The sequence below is a fragment of the Suncus etruscus genome, chromosome 5 (assembly GCF_024139225.1).
Source record: "Suncus etruscus isolate mSunEtr1 chromosome 5, mSunEtr1.pri.cur, whole genome shotgun sequence".
In the NCBI taxonomy this organism is placed as follows: domain Eukaryota; kingdom Metazoa; phylum Chordata; class Mammalia; order Eulipotyphla; family Soricidae; genus Suncus; species Suncus etruscus.
In genome coordinates, this window is record NC_064852.1 from 26,060,156 (window position 1) to 26,085,758 (window position 25,603).

Below are 25,603 nucleotides of genomic sequence, written 5' to 3' on the forward strand. Positions count from 1 at the left end.
TTATGGCCCCAGAGTTGAAGGTTTTCTAAGGAAAGATAGTTCTTTCAGTCAGAGGATGATCTATAGAGCCATAAACACCCTCAGGGCAATAGGCAGAGGTTCTGCCTGGAACCACTCAGAGCCCATCAGGAAGATTCTGGGCAGACTGAGTAAAATAAACTGAGCTCAGAGAGCTATCAAATATCCCAATGCTAGAGCAAACTGTAGGTTCACATCAGCCCCCAATGAAGCCTGTTTATATGAATTCACTAGAGATTTAAAGGCAGAAAAAATTTTGTTGTGGCTATTGTTGACTTTAGGATTAAAACAAGTGAATGCTCTTTTGTTTTGAAGTTATGTAAGCCACTGAAAGTGAAATTATATATACCAAAAGCAGATATATTCCTTCTATTAATCTCTTGATATATTAGGAAAATAATGCTGTTTGTTCTTTCTAAACACGGGTGTGAAATATCTCAATATATTTGCTTTATCAGCTTTTAAGATGTACATCATCTTATGAACTTCTTTTCTTGTTTTAAATATTAATTTTAAGATCTATATTTCTGCATTATTTCTCTTTAAAATTATTTTATTGAAGGGCCATGTATTACATAGTTGCTCATAGTACATTTGTTCCAAGACCAATCCTACCACTAGTGTAAAATTACTTCCATAATTGTTTCCAGATTCACATCCATTACTAAGTCAACCCCATGGCAACATGAAATGATCGCTTGTTTATAAATAAATGGTAATAAAATTATTTTTAAGTTGTATAAAAGAACATTTGTGAAAATTAATATATCTAGGTCATTAAATCATTATTAGGTCTGCTAAGTGATTTGTTGCTAGTTGACTTTTTGTCATCTATTTTGTTTTTGAACATTATGTGACTTTGAATCTATGTTGACACCTACATTGGTGTACAGTACTGAAAAAATTTGGGGTTAAATACATGACTGCTCAGTCTAGAAATTCCAGGTTCTGTGGCTAATAGTGTGGCTTTTGTGGTGGGTGGTTTCAGCTGCTAGGACTTCCAAAAGTATGAGAAAGTTGGCGGAAAAGTATCCACACTTACTCCAAAAAAAGTCCTGGAGATCTCAACCCAAATACTGGCATACTTAAAGTTTTGGGGGTTTGGTGTTTCTGCAGAGCTCTTCAATTTATTTATTAATTAATTGATTGTTTTTTGGGCCACACCCAGTGATGCTCAGGGGTTACTCCTGGCTCTGTGCTTAGAAAATCGCTCCTGGTAAGCTCGGAGGACCATATGGGATGCCGGGAATCGAAGCGGGTCTGTCCCTGGTGGGCCGCATGCAACGCAAGTGCCTTACTGCTGTTTTATCTCTTCTGCCCCCTGCAAAGCTCTGTGGTTGAGTGGTGAAGCTGGGCCATTGGTAAAATGGTGGTTTGTTGGTGGTGGATGCAGCTATGGGACCTAGTCAGAACAAGAACTTGGCTTATTCTTCTATTCCCAAGATTGCCATTTTTAACTGTATGGTCGTTGTATCCATAATTTTTCATGTCTTGGTATATATACATCTCTTTTGAAAACAGAGTGAATCTATGGAGCTGGCTGAATGCAGACATGAAGATTATGTTTTTCTCTGCATTCTTTCAGGGGTGGAGGGAGGACAGCACTGGTAGTGGGAATGACCCTCATTCATTGTCACTATGTACCATAAATGATGCAGTGAAAGATTTGTAATGCACTTTGGTCACAATAAAAATTAAAAAAAGAATTAAAATTAAAATTAAATAAAAATAATAACATAAAATATAATTAAATAAATTTCTAGATCTCATAAAATCTTTTTCCCTCTTTTCTGCTGATGATCAAGGACTTCAATTAGATAAATATTCCTAATACTAAAAAATGACTTTTTTGGTGGGGCATGAGCTAGTAGGGCAAATAGGGCACTTGCCTTGCATGACTGACCCAGGTTTGATCCCCAACATCTCATATGTTTTCCAGAACTCACCAGGAGTGATTTTTGAGCACAGAGCCAGGAGTAAATTCTGTGTATCATCAAGTATAGTCAAAAACAAAACAAAAACCCCCAAAACTCCAAAACATAAAACAATGGGTTGAAGAATTGATACCCAATCTACAACAAGCTATACACAAAGGGGAGCAGTTACACTAGCAGTCTGGGGGCAAATGAGGGAGATATGGGCTGCATGCTGGAAACAGGAGTAGAGGGAGGACAACACTGGTTGTGGGAATGGAAATGGCTCTAATTCGTTGTCACTATGTACTTTAAATATTACTGTAAGAGATTTGTAATTCACTTTGGTCACAATAAAAATGAGTAAAAACAACAAAACAACAACAACAAAACAATGGGTTGTGAGAGGAAAGAAACTTTGTAGGCGATGAACATATTATAAAGAAAAAGGTTGTTAAAAGAAAGTATTATTTTCTTGCATCAGTGTTTAACCCACAGTTAACAATGGTTTACTAACTAAAAACATCTAAAACTCAGAAATAGTTATTTTGAACAAGTTCCAAATATAAACAAATGTTCTACTTTTTCTTGAGGGGAACCCATACCCAGCGGACCTTAGGGCTTGCTTCTGGCTCTTTGCTCTGCCATCACTATTGAGCTCAGGAGACCATAAAGCATGGGTATTGAACCCATGTCAACCATGTGTACGCAAAGCATGTCACCTTTTTTCATACTCAGCAGGTTCCCTCAGATAACCAGATAGTTCATAATTTTCTTTTGAAGTAATTGAAAGGCACAGTCTTCATTATAGGTTATCTGCCCATTCAAGCCTCACAACAATTCTGGATGGTGATACAGAATCTCACTATACAATGAAAATATTGTCTTAGAAATGATGTATTCATGTCCATTCAGCTAAGTTGTAGAAGAGCATGACTGTAAGCTCAGAGTAGCTCAGTCCTAGTGTTCTTTCTCTATAAACAATGTTCTCAGATGGACTCCAATGACATGAACCCATTAGCATGCTGTAGTTCAAAAGCCACAGATTTCTGAAGTTGGAAGAAAATAAATCTACTTTATCTTCTCTGCCTGATGCCTGAGCTCACTCTAACCTTCCATTATCATCATTATTTTTATTTTGGGTCATACTAAGTGGTGCTCAGGACTTACTCCAGGCTTTGTGCTCAGGATCAATTCTGGCAGTACTTGTGTGAGAGAACAAAGTGATTTTGGAGGTTGACCCTGGGCCTCTTGCCAACTAAGTGTGAACCATTCTTTTATTTTTGTATTGTTTTGGGGCCATATGCTGCTTCGCTCAGTGGTTACTCCTGGCTCTGAGCTCAGAAATCACTCCTGGCAGGCTCGGGGGACCATATGGGCTGCTGGGGATGAAGCCCAAGTTCCTCCTGGGTTGGCAGCGTGCAAGGCAAACGCCTTACCACTATGCTATCACTCCAGTCCCAGTCTGAACCATTCTTAATTTGCCAGTGATCCAGGCCTGGATATTAGTTTATAATATGGACGATAGATAAAGGAAAAGTTTGGGATGCCTCTCAGAGTTTAAATTTGCTGGGTGCCATCTTAGATCTACTAATCAGGGGTGGTGAACAAATTCGACACAAAGAGCCAAAATTTTAGACTGTGAGAGTCAGAGAGCCACACCACGCAGTGACCTGCCAAAACAGACAAACACTCACACACAAGCATCTCATTTTAACAATAATATATTAAACACATATTGCATTTTGCCATTTTGAGTGAGGGTAAAAATCCTGTTCGCCACCCCTGTACTAACTCTTCGAATATCTGTGAGGCAGATATTGCTAGCAAGTGCCCCACCACTTGAGAAACACTAATGAGGCCATTTTCTTTTAAGGGGGTAATTCTTTCCCACTTCACCTCTTAGCCCTGTCTACCATCTACTCCCTTCCTAAATCATTTCCTCCCTGTGGCTAGTTTTCACTAAACTCCAGTTCCCCATAAGCATCTTACCTACTGGGGCCTGTTGGATACTGTGTAGTGCAGAGCAATTCTAACCAGTCATAAACTAACATGTCTACTAAACTTTTCTTCTTCTTCTTCTTCTTCTTCTTCTTCTTCTTCTTCTTCTTCTTCTTCTTCTTCTTCTTCTTCTTCTTCTTCTTCTTCTTCTTCTTCTTCTTCTTCTTCTTCTTCTTCTTCTTCTTCTTCTTCTTCTTCTCTTCTTCTTTTCTTCTTCTCTTCTTCTTCTTTTCTACTTCTCTTCTTCTTCTTCTTCTTCTTCTTCTTCTTCTTCTTCTTCTTCTTCTTCTTCTTCTTCTTCTTCTTCTTCTTCTTCTTCTTCTTCTTCTTCTTCTTCTTCTTCTTCTTCTTCTTCTTCTTCTTCAATTTTTATTGTGACCAAAGTGCATTACAAATCTTTCACTGCATCATTTATGGTACATAGTGACAATGAATTAGGGGCATTACCACCACCAGTGCTGTTCTCCCTCCACCCCTGTTCCCAGTATGCACCCCATATCTCCCTCCTCTGCCCCCCAGTATGCTAGTGCAACTGGTCTCCACTTTACAGCTTGTTGTAGATTGAGCATGCATTCCACCATCATTGGAGATAAAAAGGATAAGAAAAAGGGGAGAAAAAAATTTGGTGACAACTACCAAAAAATAAAGAAGAGAGAGAGAAAAAAAAGAAAGAAAAATGGAAGAAAAAAGAAAAAAATGGATCCGGCAAATAAAAATAAAAATAAATCTCTAAATAATAACCACAAGCGTGAAAAAGAAAGAGAAAAGTGGAAGAAAAAAGAGAAAGAAAATAAAGTCAAAAACTAACAAATCAAAACAAAACAAAAAAAAGTATGGGTGCTGGAGTGGTAGGGTTTGGCGTTCCCCCCATTTTTTTTTTTGCATAGGCACAGTAAGCATTGGGGAAGAAAGGGAATTCCCGTGGCCTAAGAGATTCAGGGTTTCTCCATCCTTGAAGCATACCATCATGGGATCAACCCCTGGCTCCATATATACTCATTACCCCATCCCAAAGGCTTTTTTGGGATGCCAGGAAAGTTTCCTCTCGATTGTGTGTGAGAAAATCAAGCCACTGTAGCTAGCGATCTTGGTATTTGTGCAGGGTCTAGGATAGAGTCTCTAGGTTCTAGAGGTTCCTATCCATCATTGTTGTGGTGTTCAGTCTTCTGTAACACTTGCTTCCTGTTTTCATTCAGTCCCTAAGCCGAAGCCTAGGATATTATGGATCCAAAGGTTCTGCTCAGTCTCTGTTGTCCAAGTTGGACCTCTGCAATAAGACAACTTGTTGTTGTTGTTTTTATGTGTCCTGGACTACAGCCTAGGGTAGGGTTTTTCTTATTAGTCCCAGGGTAGGCTCTGTTCAGTCACAGTTGTCAAAGTCAGTTTTCTGTTGCTGGTGCTCTTATTTTTCACAGTTCAAAGGATGATAGCTCTTTTGATTTCCATTTAGTGTTAGGTGATGTGATAGGACAGCCTGGTCTTAGGTCAACTTTTCCTTTCCTTGTTGTCATATCAAAACTGGCACAAGTTGGTGCCAGAGTAGTGTTATAAATCTCCCAATGGAGCTTAGTTCCTGGTGGTGTTGCCCAGAGCTGTATCATTTCTACGTCGGGGATCTGGGGTTTTGGATTGGACTAGCACTGTCCAATCTCCTGGGGACTGGTTGTATTCACATGACACATGTTCAGGATGGGAGGCACCCTTATGCTATAAAAAGTGAGTTCTTATCCCTAGAAGATAAGATCTTGTTTCTGTGTCTATGGTTTCCCCCTTTTTCACTGTGCCCATACAAAAACATATGGTGCAACACTGTGTTGCTGGTGCTATTCTGGGTAAGGATGACAGGCTGCACACACAGTCTCTGTCATCTGGTTTTGTTCTGAGCTTTCATCACAGTCAAGGCTTTTTGTACCAAGCAGCACCAAAAATGGTAAGGATAGAGAAAAAATGTATATATTAAAATAGAACAAATAAATAAAACTGAGTTAAAAAGAAAAGGTATTTGAATAAAACAAGTGGTGGAGGAGGCTACTTGAATATTTAGGAATACACATCTTAAGATGTATTGTTATACAGGTATTGAGCTTCCATAGGCAATATAAGACTCCCAATTAAGTCTTTTGATATATTATTGTGGGGAGTAAAAGCCAAGGTACTTTTCGATTCAAGGCCTTGAAATTGAGTTTGAGAGATGCTTTGCTGCATTACGAGACCATATAGTGTCTTTGAGCTGGGAGTTTTGCTGAGGCCGATTCCTGTATCATGCAACAGTCCACGATTTGGAGGAGGTGAGAGGGGCCATCAAGTGTGAGTCAGCAGGCGTGCTGGTTGTAGTTCTTTGCCGAGGCATGAGAACGGGGACCCAGAGGATGTCTTTCACTGAGGAGCTGGAAGGTGGTCTGTTGGGCAGGAGGTCAATCTTGGTGCCTACCGAGTTAGGAACTGAGGGTAAAAAGGGTTAAATTAGGAGAAGATAATGGATCAGGATTGAAAAATGAGGGGATAGAGGAGACACATGGGTAGGGGAGAGGCAATACATGACAGGGGCTATATACAATACACATATATGAATTGTTTGTGATTTTGGCTTGGAGTCAGTATGGAAAGTCACGTCCAAAAAGACTGACTTTAAAGATCCATTTGAGTGTTATCAACCAAATCTTTGGTATTCCATTTCCTTTCCTAGGAACCATCTAGAATGAAGAACATTTTTAGATAATGCTTAAAAAGTATATTTGTTGTGCGGGCGCATTTGCGGTTATAAAAATGAGTATTAGTAAGAAAAGACACTGCTGCAGGGGGTTCAGTATGAATATGGGAAGAGTTTCCCCTCCTCCCCCTGCCCCCAGAGCCCAGTTGCCAGACCTGGCCCTGAAGACCATTTGGCATGGGGGGATCTCGGTCTCTGGACTAGTTGGTCACCCCAGGAGGCCATTGGCCAGCTGTCTGCCCAGATTCCCAGCCATACCCGTAGGAGAGGAACAGGAATCCTGGCATGTGGGATTGTCTGGGTCCAGCTGCAGCCTCCCTCTCCCTCCTCCTCCTCCTCCTCCTTCTCCTCTTCTTCTTCTCTTCTTCCTTCTCCTCCTCTTTCCTCCTCCTCCTTCCTCCTCTTCCTCCTCCTCCTTCTTTTTCCTCCTCTTCCTTTTCTTCTTCCTCCTTCTCCTCCTCTTTCCTCCTCCTCCTCCTTCCTCCTCCTCTTTCTCCTTCCTCCTCCTCTTTCTCCTTCTCCTTCTCCTTCTCCTTCTCCTTCTCCTTCTCCTTCTCCTTCTCCTTCTCCTTCTCCTTCTCCTTCTCCTTCTCCTTCTCCTTCTTCTTCTTCTTCTTCTTCTTCTTCTTCTTCTTCTTCTTCTTCTTCTTCTTCTTCTTTTTCTTCTTCTTCTTCTTCTTCTTCTTCTTCTTCTTCTCTCTCTCTCGTTTTTGGGCTATAAAAATACTGTGCTATTGTTCCAGCCCCATCTCTTCTCTTTCTTCATTTCCAGTCCCTCTCCACTTTTGCCAGTTTTTCTGAAAATCATGTGTCGAAACCTCACCCCCATTTAGACATCTTGCAGTAGAGATTCTTTGTGCTTTTAGACCCCAATTCCTCTGAATATAACTTGAAATTAGAGAACATGCTCTGGGTCAGGGAAGGGTGAGATCTAATGGACTTATGGCTTAAACTGAGTTCCACAGCTAACCTTAGTAAATGACACAGCTAAATTCTTCTCTCTGCTGATGCCATTGTTGACACTGGACCTAAGGTTAAGACCATAGATGTATTTCTGAGATTCCATCTCTAGGTCTAGCTCCTTGCTCCAGAATCTTCATGTTTTGGATTCCATTTCTCTAAATAATAGATTAAATACTTGCTCTTCTGACTCTCCAATGACATCTTTGTTTTGTACCAGTTTCTGTGCTAAGTGAAAGATATTGGATATGTACTGGATTTCTGTGTCATTATAGGGTTCTTAGTAGCTAACATTTTGATGGAATAGATATAGTTGGTGCCTAGCCAAATTTCCTTTATCCTCTTTTACCATCTCTGTTTATCTGTTTCCTAGTGTTTGTGTGCTTTGATGCTAACAGTCTATACCCATGACCTTTCATGGGAAAACTTGGGGATTTCCATGGCCATAAAAGTTCTGTGTGGTGCCACCCTGCTTGAGAGTTCTGTGCTTCCCCTGTCCTCTACCAACACTACTGTAAGGTATAAACAAAAACTCTCTGAAGAAGGCACTTTAAAGAGCAAGATACCCTTTGAGGAGCAAGATACCATGGGATCAGGCTGGATCTGAATTTTATGTAAGAGGATGCTCTCTTTTTCTAGCTCATCTCTCTCTTTCTGTTTTTTTCTTAGGCTTATCTTCTCAATAATATTCCATAGAAGAGGTCTTGGCAGTATTGAATATTGACAAACTCTTGACTTTAATTACAAAACTGATAAACAAATAGAGGGTGGAATAGTGGGGGAAGAAGATGAGGATCAGACTAGAGGGGACATAGTGACAGTGGTAGTGGGTACTTTGGTGGTTGTGTGGAGCAGTAATGTCATACATCAATGCCATAATTTTTGGGGGGGATGGGGTGGGTCACACCCAGCAATGCTCAGGGGTTATTCCTGGTCCTGTGCTCAGAAATCGTTCCTGGCTTGGGGAACCATATGGGAAATTAGGGATCAAAGCTGTGTCTGTCCTGGATCAGCTGCATGCAAGGCAAATGCCCTACCACTGTGCTATGACTTCGGCCCCATATTGGAACCATGTTACCTAAAACATACTCAAAATTTAGTACTAAAAAAATTTTTTTTTTGGTGTTTGGGTCACACCTGGCAGTGTTCATGGGTTACTCCTGGCTCTACGCTCAGAAATCGCTCCTGGTAGGCTCAGGGGACCATAATGGGATGCTGGGATTAAACTACTGTCCTCTGCGTGCAACACAAGCACACTACCTCCATGCTATCTCTCCGGCCCCAGGACTAAAGTGTTTTTTAAAAAGAAAATAAAAGAGGATTCTTTGAGTGTCTGCTCTTGACAATTTCAGATGATAGTCAGAACACGACTGATAGAACATGTGTACAACAGAGGTGCATGAATATATGTAGAACAACATGTCACGAATTTTTATTTTTAAAAAGAAAAAAATAGAAAAAGTTCTTCCTTAGAGATTAACTATTTCATTGGGTGGGTAGGTTAAAATAGCTATTACTCATATTTTAACCAGTCAAAATGGAATTTTCTGACCAGTAACTGTTTTCACAGTTTTGGGATAAATGTTACCTCAGGAAGCACTGGGTTATAAAAGGAAATGCTCTGTGGCAGGTTGCTCAGGAAGCCCCTAATTCCTTTCACATTTCTTTTTTGGGGGGGCACACCTGGTGATGCTCAGGGGTTACTCCTGGCTATGCGCTCAGAAATTGCTCCTGGCTTGGACCCTGGGGGTTCAAACCGCGGTCGGTCCTAGGTCAGAGTGTGCAAGGCAAACACTCTACTGCTTGCGCCACCCCTCCAGCCCCTCCTTTCACATTTCTTATCTGACTTATTTATTTTCTTCTGCTATTATTTCTTTGACAATGGGTGGAGATTATTTTCTTCTTAAAGATAGTCACCAGTTTGTAATCCTTAAAAGGAAAAAGAAAGAAAGAAGGAAGGAAGGAAGGAAGGAAGGGAGGAAGGAAGGAAGGAAGGAACGAAGGAACGAAGGAACGAAGGAACGAAGGAGGAAAGAAGGCAGGCAGGCAGGAAGGCAGGCAGGCAGGAAGAAAGGAAGGAAGAAAGGAGGAAAGAAGGAAGGCAGAAGGAAGAAAGGCAGGCAGGCAGGGAGGCAGGCAGGCAGGAAGGAAGGAAGGAAGAAAGGAAGGAAGGAGGGAAAAGAAAGAAAACAGTAAGATTTCCTTCTTTGTACCTACCACAAGTCCCTTTGGCTACCTGGAGAAGTCAAATCCTCTTGGATATTGAATGTGTGATCACACTAGATGAGAAACCATCTTAGAGACCTTCTGGGATAGTCATCCTTAGGGACTTACCCCCTGTATAGACTACCACCCTTTCACCTATATTTTTTTCTGTTAAAAATTTTATTCAGAGATAGAATAACAAACATCATGACACTCTTCATATATGGCTAACCATCAAGAACTGTTGTTCTTGGCTCTTTTACAAAATCTTCCAACATTTGTTTGGTCACTAAGTTCTATGACTTTTCTGTATTTTGAATCCTTCTCTTCCTTTCCTTTCACCACTACAAACGGCCTTGATCCAGCATCTCTTTCTCTCATACCAGTTTTATTTCAGTAGAGCTAAGGATATTTGCCCTATAATCTCTGCTTTACTTTTTCTCTGCTGCCTGATCATCTCACCAGCTTACTCTACACCTTCCAGAGATTCCCCCTTACCTGCACATTAATTATATTTTATTCCTGTGTGACCTAATCTCTTCTGATTTTATGCCTGGCATTTTCCTCCTGTCCTGAAATTCAAGCTAAACTGGCTAACAGACATTTTGCAGAAGCTCTGACCTCAGTTTCCTTCAGCTTCCCAATCTAGAGAACCCTTGCCTTTTCTTCCTCATTCTTCAGGGCAGTCTCCATACCACCTTTCTTGAGAAACCTTTCCTGCTCTTGCTGAGGCAGCATCTGGGAAGCTCTTTATGGTTTGCATCAAGGTTGGCTCCAAACCCAGTATCAGAGGCTCTGGGTCAAGTAGATAAAGTCATCTTTTCTGAGATTGAAGCTTAAGTTCTACTTACTGTAGCACTGGTACCAGGGGCAAGACAATTGGGTCATAATTTCCTTATTTGTAAAAACAGAGAACATAATAGAACCTTCCTGATTGAGTTGCTGTGAGGATTGAATGAGTTAATATAATCTAAGCCTTTGAACACAGTAAATGCTGCATAAGTGTGATGACTAAGAACTGTAAACTCCTAGAAAGCAGGGACTGTCATACTCATCGATGTGTGTCCAGGCCTGGCATGCAGGAGCTACTTGTTCTAAATTTGGTCATTAAATTTTACACTGTCCAGTTATTCACTCGTTTATGGGTGAACTCGAAAGAGTGAGGTTGTGTTCAACAAACATTATTCTTCGAGTGGGCCTGGCACTAATCCCTCTGTCTAGACGGGCTTATAAATCTTGTGTATATGGGTGACTTGGCAGGGGTGTTGGGTTCCTTTCAGCTGCTGGCCTTATCTCTGGGTCCCTGTTGTCTGCTTCTCAGGTGAATATGGGTGTTTCTTGTTCTACTTTAGCCACAGGAGGTTTGTAATTCAATAGTCTTATTCTTGAGCTGGAAATGGATTCTTTTCCTACTGTGAAATACTGTTCTCTGGTTTTCAGAATGGGAAACTATGTCAGAACTTTGGGCATGTGGTGACAGCTGAATAGAAAGTGGGAGAAAGGATGTGTCAGAGACATGGGGGTAAAGAAGACACAAAATATCAGGAAAACTGGCTTAGTCAGGCTCAAACACTTTGCATCCCTATCTGTAGCTGAAGGTTTCTGCTAAAAGCTAATGAAAGACTTTGCCAGTATAGGGCTTGGCTGAATAAACGAAACCAACGGAGAGTTTGAAGAAGAATCAGCAGAGAGCAGCAAGGGCAACTCTGAGTGTAAAGGTTGGAAGGACATGAAAGATAAGTCTAGAAGCTGGAGTGAGAGAAGAGTGTGGAATTTTGTATTATTTTTAAGTAAATGAAGGGCATTTATATAGTATGACTAGAATTTTCCACAAACTTGTATACCAACCGAGATCTGGAGCAACTCTCAGGAGCATATGGCTATTTCTGTGGCTAGGAAGAGATGGTTGCTCAGATGGTTATGTCATAGATCCTCTTACCCCCTGACCCCCTCCACCCAAGTAGTAGCACTACTATTTCCAGTGGTTGGGGAGGGCCCAGAACAATGTGGGGACAACTCTGAAGCAGGATGGAATGATCACACCCAATTCCTGACCCTTAACTCAGAAGAGTCAGTCTTGTTTTGAGTTCTGTAAACCAATAAAGACGCTTAACCTATTTATTTATTTTGGCTTTTTGGCCCCAGGTGGCACTTAAGCTTTGCACTCAGGAATGATATCTGTCAGGCTTGGGAGACTACATAGTACACTGGAGATTGAGCCTGGATCAGCCAAGTGCAAGGCAAATAAATGCTCTCTATTCACTATACTATTCTTCTGGCTCCTGATTCCTAATTTGAAAGGAATGAATATTTTAAAACATTTTCTTCTTCAAGAAGTTTCTACAGAAACTGTTGACTATGACTTCATTTATTTTGTTTTGTTTGAGGGCCACTCCCCACTGTGCACAGGGCTTATTCCTGGCTCTGCCCTCAGAGATCTCTCTTGACAATGCTGGGGAACCATATGAGGTACTGGGGATCAAACCTGGAGAAGTGCCCTGCCCATTATACAATCTCATGTCATGTCATCTCATTTTTTACTTTTTTCTTTCTACTTTAGAGACACTTTCCATGGACTTCTCAGTCCCTGTTTCTCCCTCAATTTCCTTCCTTCTTTCCCATTTTCTGATTTGCATCCCATGACTATCATCTTTTTGTGTTGATTTATGTGTTGGCTTGAAAATAAGGGTGATGATGGGGCCAGAGAGATAACATGAAGGTAAGGCATTTGCCTTGCATGCAGAAGGACGGTGGTTCGAATCCTGGTATCCCATATGGTCCCCCAAGCCTGCCAAGAATGATTTCTGAGCATAGAGCTAGGAGTAACCTCTAAGTACTGCCGGGTTGTGACCCCCCACCAAAAAAGAAAAAAAAAATAAGAGTGATGACATGAGTCAGAGTCTGGAATCTGCCCTATCAGAGTATTTAGTGACAGTGTTGGGGATCTTTCCTCCCATAAACTATCCTGGGGTTCTGACTCTTTCAACAGACAAGCTTTTTTGGGAGCTCTTTCTTATTCAACCAGTCTTTTGGATTGGCCAAATATTATGTCTTATGTGACTATGAATTATTACTATAGTTCTGTGGGTCTGGGAGATAGCTCAAACAATGAAACATATACCAAAGAGGTAGGTGGGAGACCCCGAATTTGATTCTCAGTCCCACACAGTCCCACAAGCATTACCATTAATCCCCTTAGCATCTCTGGGACAAAGCACCACACTATTGGGCAACTATTGGACAGTGAGGCTCTCATATTCATTGTGAGTGGCCCTCTGTTTCCTCAACACTGCTGGTTGTGGCCTCTATAAAAAAAAGAAATGAGAAGTTATATTACTCCACAGTATCATTTCTAAACTGACTCCGCATTTATTGTGCACTTGCAAAATGCCAATTACTCTCTAAAATTTCTTCATTCATTTGACCTTTTTTGTACACTTCCTAACATGTCAATTACTGTATGAGGTAATAGGTGGGCAGAGAAGTATCAAGGTCCTGATCCCAGAAAAGGCACAGATGGCTGTTGCTGTAATGCACTGTAAAATGTCATGAAGACTATCAGATGAACAATACAAAAAAGACTTGGGTAGATGGAGGAGAGGAAAGTCAGTGGAATCCTCTCAAATTGTGACTCTGTTTTGGGCAGTCATTTGGGCAGTTGCCCTCATCTAAACAAACAGTGAGGATACCAGGTTGTTTTGAATCTGTCTGAACAGTGGCCTATTTCCTTTTTCTTCATTGCAGCATAATAAAACAATAGTAATCATTAGTTCTCTTCTATGCTAACCATGCAGATATATCTAACTCATGCTGGCATTTAGCAGTCACACTTTGAGCATTGACTTTTTAAAAATAGCCCTATTTTTGGTATAATGTCCTACTAGTATGGAAGTCTGTGGAAGTGGGATGGAGAGTGACTGTGAATGATTTCACATTGGAAGGGTGGATGGATGAGGGAGATTTGAAGAAGGGGGTAATGGATTGACGTTAGGAAGATGGTACAAAGGGTTGAGTTTTTGCATGTGGACACCATTTATGGCTGCACAGTTATCTGAACACTGTTAGGAATAAACCCAAGCACTGGGGCCAGAGTAGTCCCTCCAATAAGAAATAAAACCCAAAAAAGTAACCATAAAGTCACAGTTGTCTGGAATTAGAAGCTTAGTTGTTCGGTTCTCTTGATGATACACCAATCCACTGAATGTCTCAGGATCGCAGTTACCCTGTTTGATGACTACAGTGATTCACCTTGCTGATTTTGCTGGGCAATGTGATGATAACATGCATGGGAGAGAGTAATGGGCCCTGGGAAAGCCATTGAAATGCAGGGTCCCCTGTTCTCTCCTGCAGAGAAAGTGATCTTCCAGGACCTTGGAGGATCTTGTGTAGCTGAACTTTTGGAACATCTGTTTTGGTGCCACAAGAACTTCCAAAAAAGGATGAGGCCTCACTTTTGTTCTCCAGCTCATCACAGAGGCAGGGGACACACCCAGGCTCAAATGATGCCTTGGGTGAAGGACCTACAGGCACAAGAGAGAAGAGAGCTGGGTGAGGAGGTCTTTCTGACCTAAATTTTGAAGTAGAGAAAGACGGTCTTTCTCTGCTAAAACTCGCTTATCCTAAGGATACTTCATCAAAACCTAGTAGCCGAACACAGCAAATTCTTCACAATCTGGCTCAGTGCCCCTCTGCGGCGTTCCCACTACCTGCTTCTTATTCCACAGGGGTGGAGAGGAGTGGTGGTGCTACAGTTCCTTCAGCACTGCAAGTCTTAGGCCTTCCTTCCATGTTTGCACACAGGATCTTTGGGCTCAAGCTCTCTTCTTCTGTTGGTGGGAAGGGAGTGGACAACACTGGGTCAGATGGCAGGTCCTGTCTAACTTTGCTACTTAGCAGCTTATCAGCTTCCTACTGTGCTCAGGGTCCTGGAGTTAGCTTTCTCATCTGTAAAACGGGGTTACAGAAGAATACGCCTTCAAAGAATGGTCCTGGGCAGCAGCAGTGGATGAAGTTATGCTGGCCAGCCAGGCGCCTTGCAATCATTGGTAATGAACTCGGGCTTTTTCCTTACTTGTGCATTGGCTCTTAACAGAATTATCCACCCAGAGACCGGAGTCTAGTGCCTTGATGTCCTTTTTCTACCCAGATCAGCTCCTGAGGATGGTGGTGGAGGTGGTGGTGGTGGGCAGACCCTGGTATGGAATCTGCATGCAACTCCGACCCCGTCTGACGCTGAAAGGACTCGGCCCGGTGGGGTGAGCATCACTCTCAATATCGTTTTTATTTATTTATTCTTTTCTTTCCTGCTTTCAACTTTGGCGGCGTCAGTCCCTGGGACAGAAAATGCAGCCTGACGGGTCCGACTGGAGAGATCAGGCGGGTCCCTACCCCGTCCAAGGAGCCCCTCAAGCCCCGCCCACACCCGGTCCCATAGGCTCTAGCCACGCCCTCCCTGCACTGACCACGCCTCCGACCACGCCCCTCCCGCTCACTCTGCTCATGGACAGGAGGGTGTGGCCTGACCCCGCCTCCGGACACGCCCTCCTCGTTTAGACTCCGCTTCTGAAGACTATCGCCACGCCTCCTGCTAGTCCCCTCCGCGTTCAGACTCCGCTTCTGAAGCCTTCTGCGCCACGCCCACTCTGCCCTGACCACGCCTCTGACCACGCCCCTCCGCGGTCAGACACCACTTCTAAAGTCTTCCGCCACGCCTTCCCTCCACTGACCACGCCCCTACTGCTTCCACCCAGGCTCCGCCCCCTGAGGCTGCTGCCCCGCCTCCGGCCACGCCCCTTCCAGGTTCCGTCCGGCTCCGACTCCGGCGGCGAGTCAACCTCAAGCCACGCCCCCTCGGCTCCCACCCAGCTCTGGCCCCAGCGGCTGCCCCGCTGCCCCGCCCACCCTGCAGGGCGGGCCCGGCGCGTTTATTCCCCTCGGCTGCAGCCGTGCGGGGCTGAGCCCGCAGCCGATCGCGCCGCGCCGGGGATGCTGCGCTCCACGTCCACCGTCACGCTGCTCTCCGGCGGCGGCGCCAAGGCGCCCGGGACGCCCAGCCGGAGGGTGAGTAGCTAGCTGGGGTGCGCTGGTCGCCGCCCCTGCCCCGCTGCCTGTCTGCCGCGGTTCTAGGCAAGCCGGTGCGCGGGAAACCGGTCCCTTGGCCCAGGAGCCCCACTGGCAGGCGCAGCTTTTGGGTTGGGGTCCAGTGGGGGGCTTGGGGCTCTCCTCAGAAGCGGTGCACCAGCCAGACAGAACACTTAGCGACTCGCTGGAATTCCCAGAAGTCTCCAGTTCTTGGGCCAAGTTTATCGGTGTCACCAGCTTGGAGAAGTACAGGGAACATTTCTGCAGTGTCTGCATCGTGGGTTTACAAAATATTGCATGTCCTTCCTACTCAAAACTTTTTTCCCTTTCCTAGTGATTAGCAGAAAAAGGCTGGTTTTGGAGTGAGCTTTGCAGAGAGGGAAGTTTGATTACAAATACGACCTGGGCAATGGAACCCAGGAACCCAGTGCTTGCAATCTTAGTGGCATGTTTTCTCACCTCTTAGGGATGTTGGGTGAAATGGGTGTCCACACTGAAACTTTTCCCATGTCCTATGTCATCACACAGCACACAGGAAATCAAAGTCTGTGTATTGGTTTGTACTTAGTCCTTGCTTTCCTCGGGGAATGTTATATTGCCAGTCTTTAGTGGAGATTTCTCTAATCAGCTTCCCTTAAGGTTGACCTTATAGGTGGCCAAGTCCAAGCCCTAGAGGCCAGTTTTCTAGTCATTTTGTCAACTTTATTTGCTTTTACATTCTTTTTGTTTTGTTTTGTTTTTGGATCACACCCGGCAGTGCTCAGGGGCCACTCCTGGCTTTATGCTCAGAAATCGCTCCTGGCAGGCTCAGGGGACCATATGGGATGCCAGGATTTGAACCACCGTCCTTCTGCATGCAAGGCAAATGCCCTACCTCCATGCTATCTCTCCATTCCACTTTTACATTCTTGAACCCAGGAGGCGAAAGCGCCTTGTTATGTTGTCTTTCTTTTAGCTCCGAAAGAAAGTTGTGTTATTTGTGTGTCTGCATATCTAGCATTATATCAGACTGTCAGTTTAGGGTTCAAAGACTTTATCCAATCACTAACTTCAGGAAACTGGATTCCCATTAGATCTAAGTGGTTTTACAATTACTCTCCCAGTCTTACTCCCATGTAAGTATTTGTCTTTGTCTACGAAATACTTGACAATCAGAATACAGGTGCAGTAGGGGGTGAGTGAGCTTGGAGCCTTTCTGGGTCCCCATAGGAGAGATTGCAGCGAGCTGCATGGAATTCCATAATTGCCCTCCAGAGGTGGGTTTGGTTGGGTGGCTAGATTTATATTGTGGGTGAATGCAAATGCTAGGAAAACTAGTATATAGTAGGCTATAAACTAGTTATATTATAGCATATAGTATAGACTAGGGACAGTATACGTCCTCTATACTAGGTTATATCTAGTATCTAGTACACAGATAATAACTGAAGATTTTTCTCAAATGCTTTGTCACAGTTAACAAACTAGTAGAAGTTTGAATACGATGACAGAAAAACTTTGGATTCGAAGACTTGGGGCTCTGAGCTGGATCATGGAGGGTTATTCTGAACAGTGTTACTAGCTCTGGAAAGGACTAGATATAAGAAGGCATCTAAGTTTTCCTTTATGATTCCCAAGTCTGCTTCAGATTTGCACATCGCACAGGTATTATCATCTATATGTTCGAGGGGGAGGGCTTGGCAGAAAGCTGTGATATGTTGGTTGCTTAATTGAATCACATTTGTAATTCTCAGCCTCTGTGATAGGGGATTGAGCATTGAGGGCAGTGCCAATGGTGGAGGCAGTTGTCAGAGATTGGCTCCATCCAGTGACTATTATTATGGAGATGTATAGAGTGTTGACGAAGTTGGGTGGAAGTTTTTCCTCTGGCATTTGAGGAAGGCTTCCCTCTGCAGGAGACATTTGAGTCTTCCCGAATCAGCAGGGATTTGTAAGGCATTTGACGTGCACAGGCAGAGAGGAGGAAGTCATTCATCTAAGTGCTATCCTTGGCATATACTGTTCAACAATGGCCTGCTGATCTTACTTTAGGACAAACTACTTTTTCTTTTTTTCTTTTCAAGAATAGCCGGAAGAATAACCTTCAAAATGAAATAGTCATGAAAGGCATTCTTCAAGTTAAAAAGTTTTAATGAAGTTGCATTTCTCTCTGAGGTTGGGCAAGCAATAATCTCGTGCAACAGCATGTTAGCCATTAAAATAACATTCCTGTTTCCTCCCAAGAGCTTACCAAATTAGGGGCTATGTTGACCAGGCTGTGTTGATTCAAACATTCAAGCCAGCCAGAGGTGGTAGAGAGAGTGACCAGTGACACTGAACAGGAGGAGCTTTGAGTCAGCTGGCAACAAGTGTGTGTGGCTTTCCAGCCTGTCACCAGTCATCCTTGGTGTAGTTGCTGCCACCTACAAGTGTACTTCCTTTTTATCTGGAACCACCTGGGAGGGGGGAGATAGGAGGGTCATTCCTGCCAGCTGATAAACAAAGCTTTGAGAGGCATATGTGGATGCCAACCATCAGGTGTTCGGCAGTTTAAAAAAATCTGCCTTCAAACCAGTTGTGTTCTAAAAATAATTTTATCTATTGCAACAGCAGGAAGATAAATTGACTGGAGGAGAACCCCCTTCAGAATGACCTTGCAGAATGGGGAGGGGGGCCATGTTTTGAAAAACGCATGCATCACTCCTTGAATTGACAGGAATTTTTGATCCCAGTGTATAGGCCTTTGAGACAAAAGGTCACTTATGTGGCCAGGTGTGTACTTTTGGGGAAGGCATGTGTTGCTTGGTGCAGCCAAATATTTTGGTGTGACTATTCAGCTCAGAAGTTTAGGTCCAGGCCTGTGTGGGTGTTACTGCTGTGACCCTTTTGTGCTGCAGAACCTGCCAAGGGTTAGGCCTGTCCTCTGGCCTGTTCTGGCTAAGATTTCTTTCTATTCATTAAAACTTCCTGTGTTAGTGTTTAAAAGGAAAGAAAAGAGAGAGACAGACAGACAGAGACAGAGAGACAGAGAAGACAGAGACAGAGAGATAGGGAGAGAGAGAAAGAGCTAGAGAAACAGAGACAGAGAGAGACAGACAGTGAGACAATAGAATAATTAATGTCTGCCATAGAAGCAGGTTGGGGAGAGGGCAGTGAGGAGGGTGGAAGGGAAACTGGGGGCACTGATGGTAGGAAATGTGCACTGGTGAAGGGTTTTATACACTACTCAAGAACAACTTTGTAACTACAAAAATAAAAACTAAAACAACAGTATTATGAATAACCTTGTAAATCATGGTGTTTAAATAAAGTAATTTCTAAAAATTAAAAAACCTGAAAACTTAATGTGTTAAAAAGTTAGAATGGGCTGCTAGGTACTCCTGCCTGGTGAACACTCTATTGACTTATGCCTTTTTTCTGTCTGGTTGACTCAGTAAAGTTTCACCTTGGTCCTGCTGAGTGGGTCTATTTCCTGTTCCTTTACCCAAAGAGGTGGGCCTAACTTCTTTGTCACCTAAGGGCCCTTGAGGCAGGGATTCAGGACTTCCAGACCTGAGTATTCTAGATGCTTGCTGCAGCAGCAACCTGGGATGGGTGTGTCAGCAGTCTCTTGAGTTCTAAAACAGTCCAGCTTCTACCAGGGCCATTAGGTCAGCTGTTGACAAATCCCTTGCTGTGGAGTTTGCCATAGTGTCTTCAAGGCTGAGTCTCTGTAGCTTACAGTGTCAGTGTGAGCTCTGAGGAGATTTTGGAGGCTTTGGAGCTTTGGTTCACCACCTTTGCTAAGTTAGATGTGGGATGGCCAAAGGGTATTATAGGGACTCTTAATCAACTTTCTCAATATGGAGATTTCTCCAAAAATTAAGTGTAGGACTCACACACAATCCAGTGATCCTACTTCTTGGCATTAATTCCCCAAACACAAAAACATTTATTCAAAAGGACATACGCATCTCTCTGTTCACTGAAGCACTTAGTACAAGATTGCTTGGTCCAAATATTTATGAATGGATCAAGAAGTTGTGGTATATTTACACAATGGAATATGCACAACTGTCAGGAAAGGAGGGCATCCTGCCATATGCTGCTCTATGGATGGAACTGGAGGGTTCTGTGCTGAGTAAAGTCAGTCAGAAGGAGAGAGATAGATACAGAATGATCTCTCATATGCTATATATAAAAATACAGAGTCAGAGAGCAACAGTTCCATTTCCAAAGGTAACACAACTAGAGAGTTGGCCCACAGAATAGCTTACTTGGGTGGAGGTAAATGAGTGGTCTTTGGAAAATTGGTGGAGAGTGGAGTAATGTATACATGAAATTACTATTAGCATTGTAAATCATAGTACCCTAATAAAGATGAGGGTGAAAAAAATAGAAAAGAAACTTGCATTCCTTCCTCAAAACAGACATATTTGTTGGTTATTCTACACAGGGAGTGGACTAGGCTCTTGAGGTTGACAATGTAGGTGTTCTCTGGCACCACCTGTCTACACTGAGCATTCAGACCCAACAAGAAACCTGAAGCTGGTGCAATGCTGAGCATGGCTTGCTTGAGAAACTCTTCCAAGTTGGCCAGCCTCAACAAATTATTGCTGATTGAATTAGGAAGTGGTAGACTCAGGACCAATAACAAGGTAACACAATAACAAGATAATACAACTGTTTTGTACTGAAATATTTTTGGTGGTCTGTATGTGATGGTTTCAGAGCTTCCTGCAGGAATATTTGAGCCAGATGCTATTTCCTGTTACTTCCTCTTAGATTGAATGATATTCCCATAGTGTCAATGGGACTATTGACTCTCAAATGACTTTAAAGGCCAGAGTGATCTTTCTAAAAAGGCTAACTCTCATCACCTGATTTCTCTGCTTTAAAGGTTGTCCAATGCAGCCAAGAAAAACTGCTTATCTCTCTGCCCACTTCTTCCAATCCTGCAGTTGAACCCCAGATGACACATACTCTGTCTAGATATTACAAAGAAACTGCCATTCCTCAAGCTTTTGATGCTGCGACTCGCCTCTTTCGGTGCTTCTCTTCTGCTGAAAGGTTATCTCCTCCAGGAAGTCTCCCTGTAACCCCACTATGTTCCATGGAGGTTTATGTACCTAGACCTAGAGGTCATTGCTTACATTTGCATGGCTTATGCCTTGGAGAGACAGTGTATGGGATTCTCTCTCTCTCCAGGCCTCTTGGAATGCTTTAAACAGAGCAGTCAGACAATAGAGATAGCATATGGGTCGAATGCATGCATTCGACTCCTGTTCATTCCTCAGCACCTCATAGGGTCCCCTGGGCACTGCCAGGAGTGACCCCTAGGCACAGAGCAAGGAGTAAGTTCTGAGCATAATCAAGTGTGGCCCAAAAACTAAAACAGAAAAGTAAAAAGAAGAGTTTTTAGAGTGTGACAGGAACGATACTTGGCTTAGAATTGGCAACTGGAAAACAGGAAGCTGAGCTTTGTTTGGAGCCAGTCCATGACTGATCTGCTGGGCAGGAAGCAGGTGGCCTGAGATGGGAGTACTGGCCCAGGTGAGGCTCTGGACAGTTCTGGAAGCCTCCAGACATTTAGATTGCCTCATTCTGTGGCACAGTCAGGATTTCAGTCTCTTAGTTGTCAGTAGTTCTAAACCCTGGGTTCACATAGACACCAGGAAGCTTAAAATACTTAGACCTTTACCCCACTCCAGGCTGTTTAGATGAGGACCTGAAAACCAGTACTTGGAAGGAGAATAACCTTAGTATTTAGAAGTGATGCTAATGGGCAGTCAAGACCAGAATCACTTAAAACTATTATTATTATTATTATTATTATTATTATTATTATTATTATTATTAGTTTTTGAGTGACACTCAGATACTGAGTGTCTGGAGCTTGTGTAAATCTGGGACCCTACTCCATGGTAGGGTACTCCATGTCAAGTGCATTTACAAAGTCTACTTGGTAACTGAGGCTCTGTCCTACCCCACCATGGTCCAGAACTACTTTCTTGTTTTTCAGTTTTTGGATCAAACCTAGTAGTGCCCAGGGCTTACTACTGACTCTGTACTTAGGAATTACTTCTGGCGGGGCTCAGGAGTAGTGACACCTCTGAGGTGTCAGGAATCAAATGGGGCCATAAGGCAGTTTCTTAATCGTTAAATTTCTCAATCGTTAAATTTCTTAAGATCTAGATTCCAGAACAACTTTTTGAAGTGTCACATTTTCCGTACGGTTTTCTGGAACACATAGGTGCTCCTGGGACAGGGTTCTGGAAGGTCTTTAACCCTGTGGAAAGGCCTGTGATGAGAGTGTGGGAAGAAGGGAAGTCACAGCCCTGCCATTTTCACTGGACTCTTGGTGCCTTTTTCTTTCATCCACCTTCCTTCTCTCTCTTGTAGTCAAGGCTCCTATGAGTACCACTGTGGTGTAGAAAGGAAAGCAGGAATGGGAAGTTGCTTTGGAGTCAGCACTGTCCATGAGGGAGGAGCCCCAGGACACTGCTCTCAGCACTCCTCAGGAAAAGAATCTAAGTATGTAGGTCAGGGGCCCTGGGCCAGAGGCAGCAGCCAGGTGATTGATTACAGGCTGCTGGGCACAGAGCAGTTCTTCCTGTGACTGTCAACCTCAGTGTTTACCATCTGGTGCCAGCCCTGATGCACATCAGACATATAAGTTCAAGGGTGAGCATATCTGAGGCTTACCCCATACTGGCAATACATAGCCTGGCTTGCAAGTTTTGGAGCTGTGTAGTGAGTGTGTGTGTGTGTGTGTGTGTGTGTGTGCCTCTGTGTGTGTCTGCAGTGTGTCTGTGTGCCACACCCGTAGGAAGCACCTGTGTTGTTAGGTGGGGTAGGACAGAGCCTCACAGTCACCAAGTAGACTTTGTAAATGCACTTGACATTTCCTTAGGGAAATCCGTCTTTGTAAACAGATGAGCAATCCTTGTTCCCTCCCTGCTTACCTTCCCTGCCCTCTTTATCGGTGATGAAGAGATTTGCCTACATGGCAAGCCCTGGTGCCCCAAGCTGAGAGAACCCAATGGCAGGTGAATTCTGAGTCTCCCTCTAGATACCACAAAGCTCTGTCTCCACAAAGTGCAAGGGGATCATGGGACTCAAAAGTGCCTGGCAAGCCAGACAAGGGCTGGCTTGTATCATTTATGTGGGGAAGGCTTAAATGTGCCCTGCTTATTAACCTTCCAGCCATCCCAAGGGGGTGGTGTGAAGAAAGTGGAAACTTCTCTGGGGAGTTTCAAATACTGTCCCCTCACTTTGTTTTAGTTTAGCCTGATGATGCCAGTTATTGAGTCAGGGAGCCCCTATTATATGTTGATTCTTTTCTCTGAGCTGTAGACATGCCAGCAGTTACTGAGGTACATAGCTGGCTTGATCTTTGCCCCGCCACCCCACCACCCACTCCTCCTGGTGTGTGGTACATGGAAATATAGGGTCATCACTGTGGATCCCTGAAGTGCACTCAGGTTTTGGTGTCCTTTCAGGCCTCCTAGGTGAAGCAGCTCTGCACTTCCTCTCATTGGAGCCCTTACTGCTCCTTTGAACCAACTGGTTTGGCCTTTCTCTTTCTCCCCATTTCCCTCTCACTGTGACTCTAGACCCAGGCATATGTTCAGGACATCTCCATGTCTGTACCTTTAGCCAACCTAGAGCAAAGCACTGAACCTGGAGTCATCTGTTAGGAATCTAAAGCTGGACCCTCCACATCCCACTGGCCTTTCAGTCCACCCAGAACCACCTTTAGGCTCCTTTACTCATATGGTTGTTTGTCACGGAATCTGAAACCATCACTATTAGGTGATGGTGCTATTATGCAAATATCTGCTGCATACTTTAAACTGTATGTGGCCAGTGTCATGCAATGGGTAATATTGTCTGGGCACATTGATATGGGGTCATTGATAGGACATTGTGAGTGACTCATAAATGTTTCCCTCTCTTCTTTCTTCTGAAGGTAATTGTTCTTTCCACATAGCACCTACAGACGCTGAAGACTATCCTCAGCTCTTTATATGTATTTGATTGATCTTTCCCACAATCATAAGAGACTGGTTTTGCTGAATCATGAGGCATTTTTGCCACAAACAAAAATGAAGTTTAAGCTTGTTTCTAGAGGGTTTAAATTTGTTTTTTTAATTATTAATTTCTTCCCCTTATTCCTCTGCTTGTGGTTGTGATGACCTGGTTCAAAGTCTCATGCTGGCTTTGATCACAGTCAGCCTAGAGTGCTTCTGGGGATAGAGCTTGTGACTTTGTGCTATAGGGTTGTTGCTCTGCACTTATGCTCCCCACAACCCCTACAGAGGTTCTAGCCAGTAGATATGAAGTCCGTATTGGAATCCAGAAAGGGCAAGTCCACTATCTTTATCACCAGGCTACCCTTTGTTTTGTGTGTGTGTGTGTGTGTGTGTGTGTGTGTGTGTGCATATGCAAGTATGTATTTATGAGAGTCCAGAGAGTGCCTAGGAGGTCTCAGGGTTCCAATGAAGATTCTCACCCAGGTGGGACATTGGGTCAATACAAGGATGAGAGAATGATATATTGTTTAGGCCCCTTGAGGTGGGGACCCCTGGCCCAAACTGAAGGCCACTAGGACCACACCCATCAGTACTCAGGGCCTCCAGGACTGGGCTACACTAATGTGATACTGTAACATGTGGCTTTATTTTAAGCTTTTGTTTTATGTTTGAACCTGTTCTTATTGAGGTAATGTTGGCTTAAAACATCACTTATGGGGCCGGAGAGATAGCATGGAAGTAGAGCGTTTGCCTTGCATGCAGAATGACGGTGATTTGAATCCTGGCATCCTATATGGTCCCCTGAGCCTGCCAGGAGCAATTTCTGAGTGTAGAGTCAGGAGTAACCCTTGAGTACTGCCAGGTGTGACCCAAACCAAAACAAAAAACAAAAAACATCACTTATGTTCTAGGTGTAGGATACTCTAGGTTCTGGGTTACAACACTAAAGGTTCTGGGTTACAATATTGTAGGTTATGGGTATATAATACCATATAACACTGTAGATCCAGGGTGTACAACATCATATAATACTGTAGGCTCTGGGGGACAACAAAAGACAACACTGTAGGTTCCAAGTGTACAATTATGCTTCTGCCAACACTTAGCAACACTTTTTACTTAGAACTAAGAGTCTACTTGGATCTGTCCCCATACACTTGGTCCCCTTTATGCATTTTACTCAGATCCCTTCTCCTTTGGTGACCATCCCCCACTCCATCTGTTCCTAGACCTAAGTTAGAGTGTGTTTGTGTTGTGTTATTTGTTGGCTTCATTTCTTGATCTACACATGAGTGAAATCATCTGATCTTTTTCTTGCTGTCAAACTTATGAATTCTTAGTAGTTTAGGTTCAGTCCTCTAACCTTGGGTTATCTCTTTTTGTCTTGATTGCATTTACACCCCAGCAGAGTGTTGTTGTTGTTGTTGTTGTTTTTGGAAGGTGTTTTTTTGGTAACTGAATGCACATATGTACTGTCCTGTTGCCTCTTCGATGCACTGGCAGGGAAGACTAGCCTGGAGTTAGTGATGTTGAGAGAAAACTTGATTTCTTACTTGGAACAGAAGACTGAGTCAAGCAGCTTTGTAGAGACCCTAGGAAGAAAGTTCTATATCAGTTCTGGAATATAAATAGATTTGAGCTCCAGGCAATCATAACTTTCTGCATAATTAAAATTTTGCTCAGAAAATTAAAGCAGCACTGCATTGATAATCCTGACTTAG

The 25,603-nt window shown here is 43.4% G+C and overlaps 2 protein-coding genes across 3 annotated transcripts in view; both read left to right on the forward strand.

The window, feature by feature from the left end:
• The window catches only part of AQP9 (aquaporin 9), an 837,480-nt gene that overhangs the window by 95,718 nt on the left and 716,159 nt on the right, over positions 1 to 25,603 (forward strand). The window lies entirely within an intron of this gene.
• The window catches only part of MYZAP (myocardial zonula adherens protein), a 106,378-nt gene continuing 96,567 nt past the window's right edge, over positions 15,793 to 25,603 (forward strand). For both annotated transcript variants that reach the window (XM_049773679.1, XM_049773680.1), the window contains exon 1: positions 15,793 to 15,867. In XM_049773679.1, the coding sequence (XP_049629636.1) occupies positions 15,793 to 15,867 (75 nt within the window). The remainder of the gene's footprint in view (positions 15,868 to 25,603) is intronic.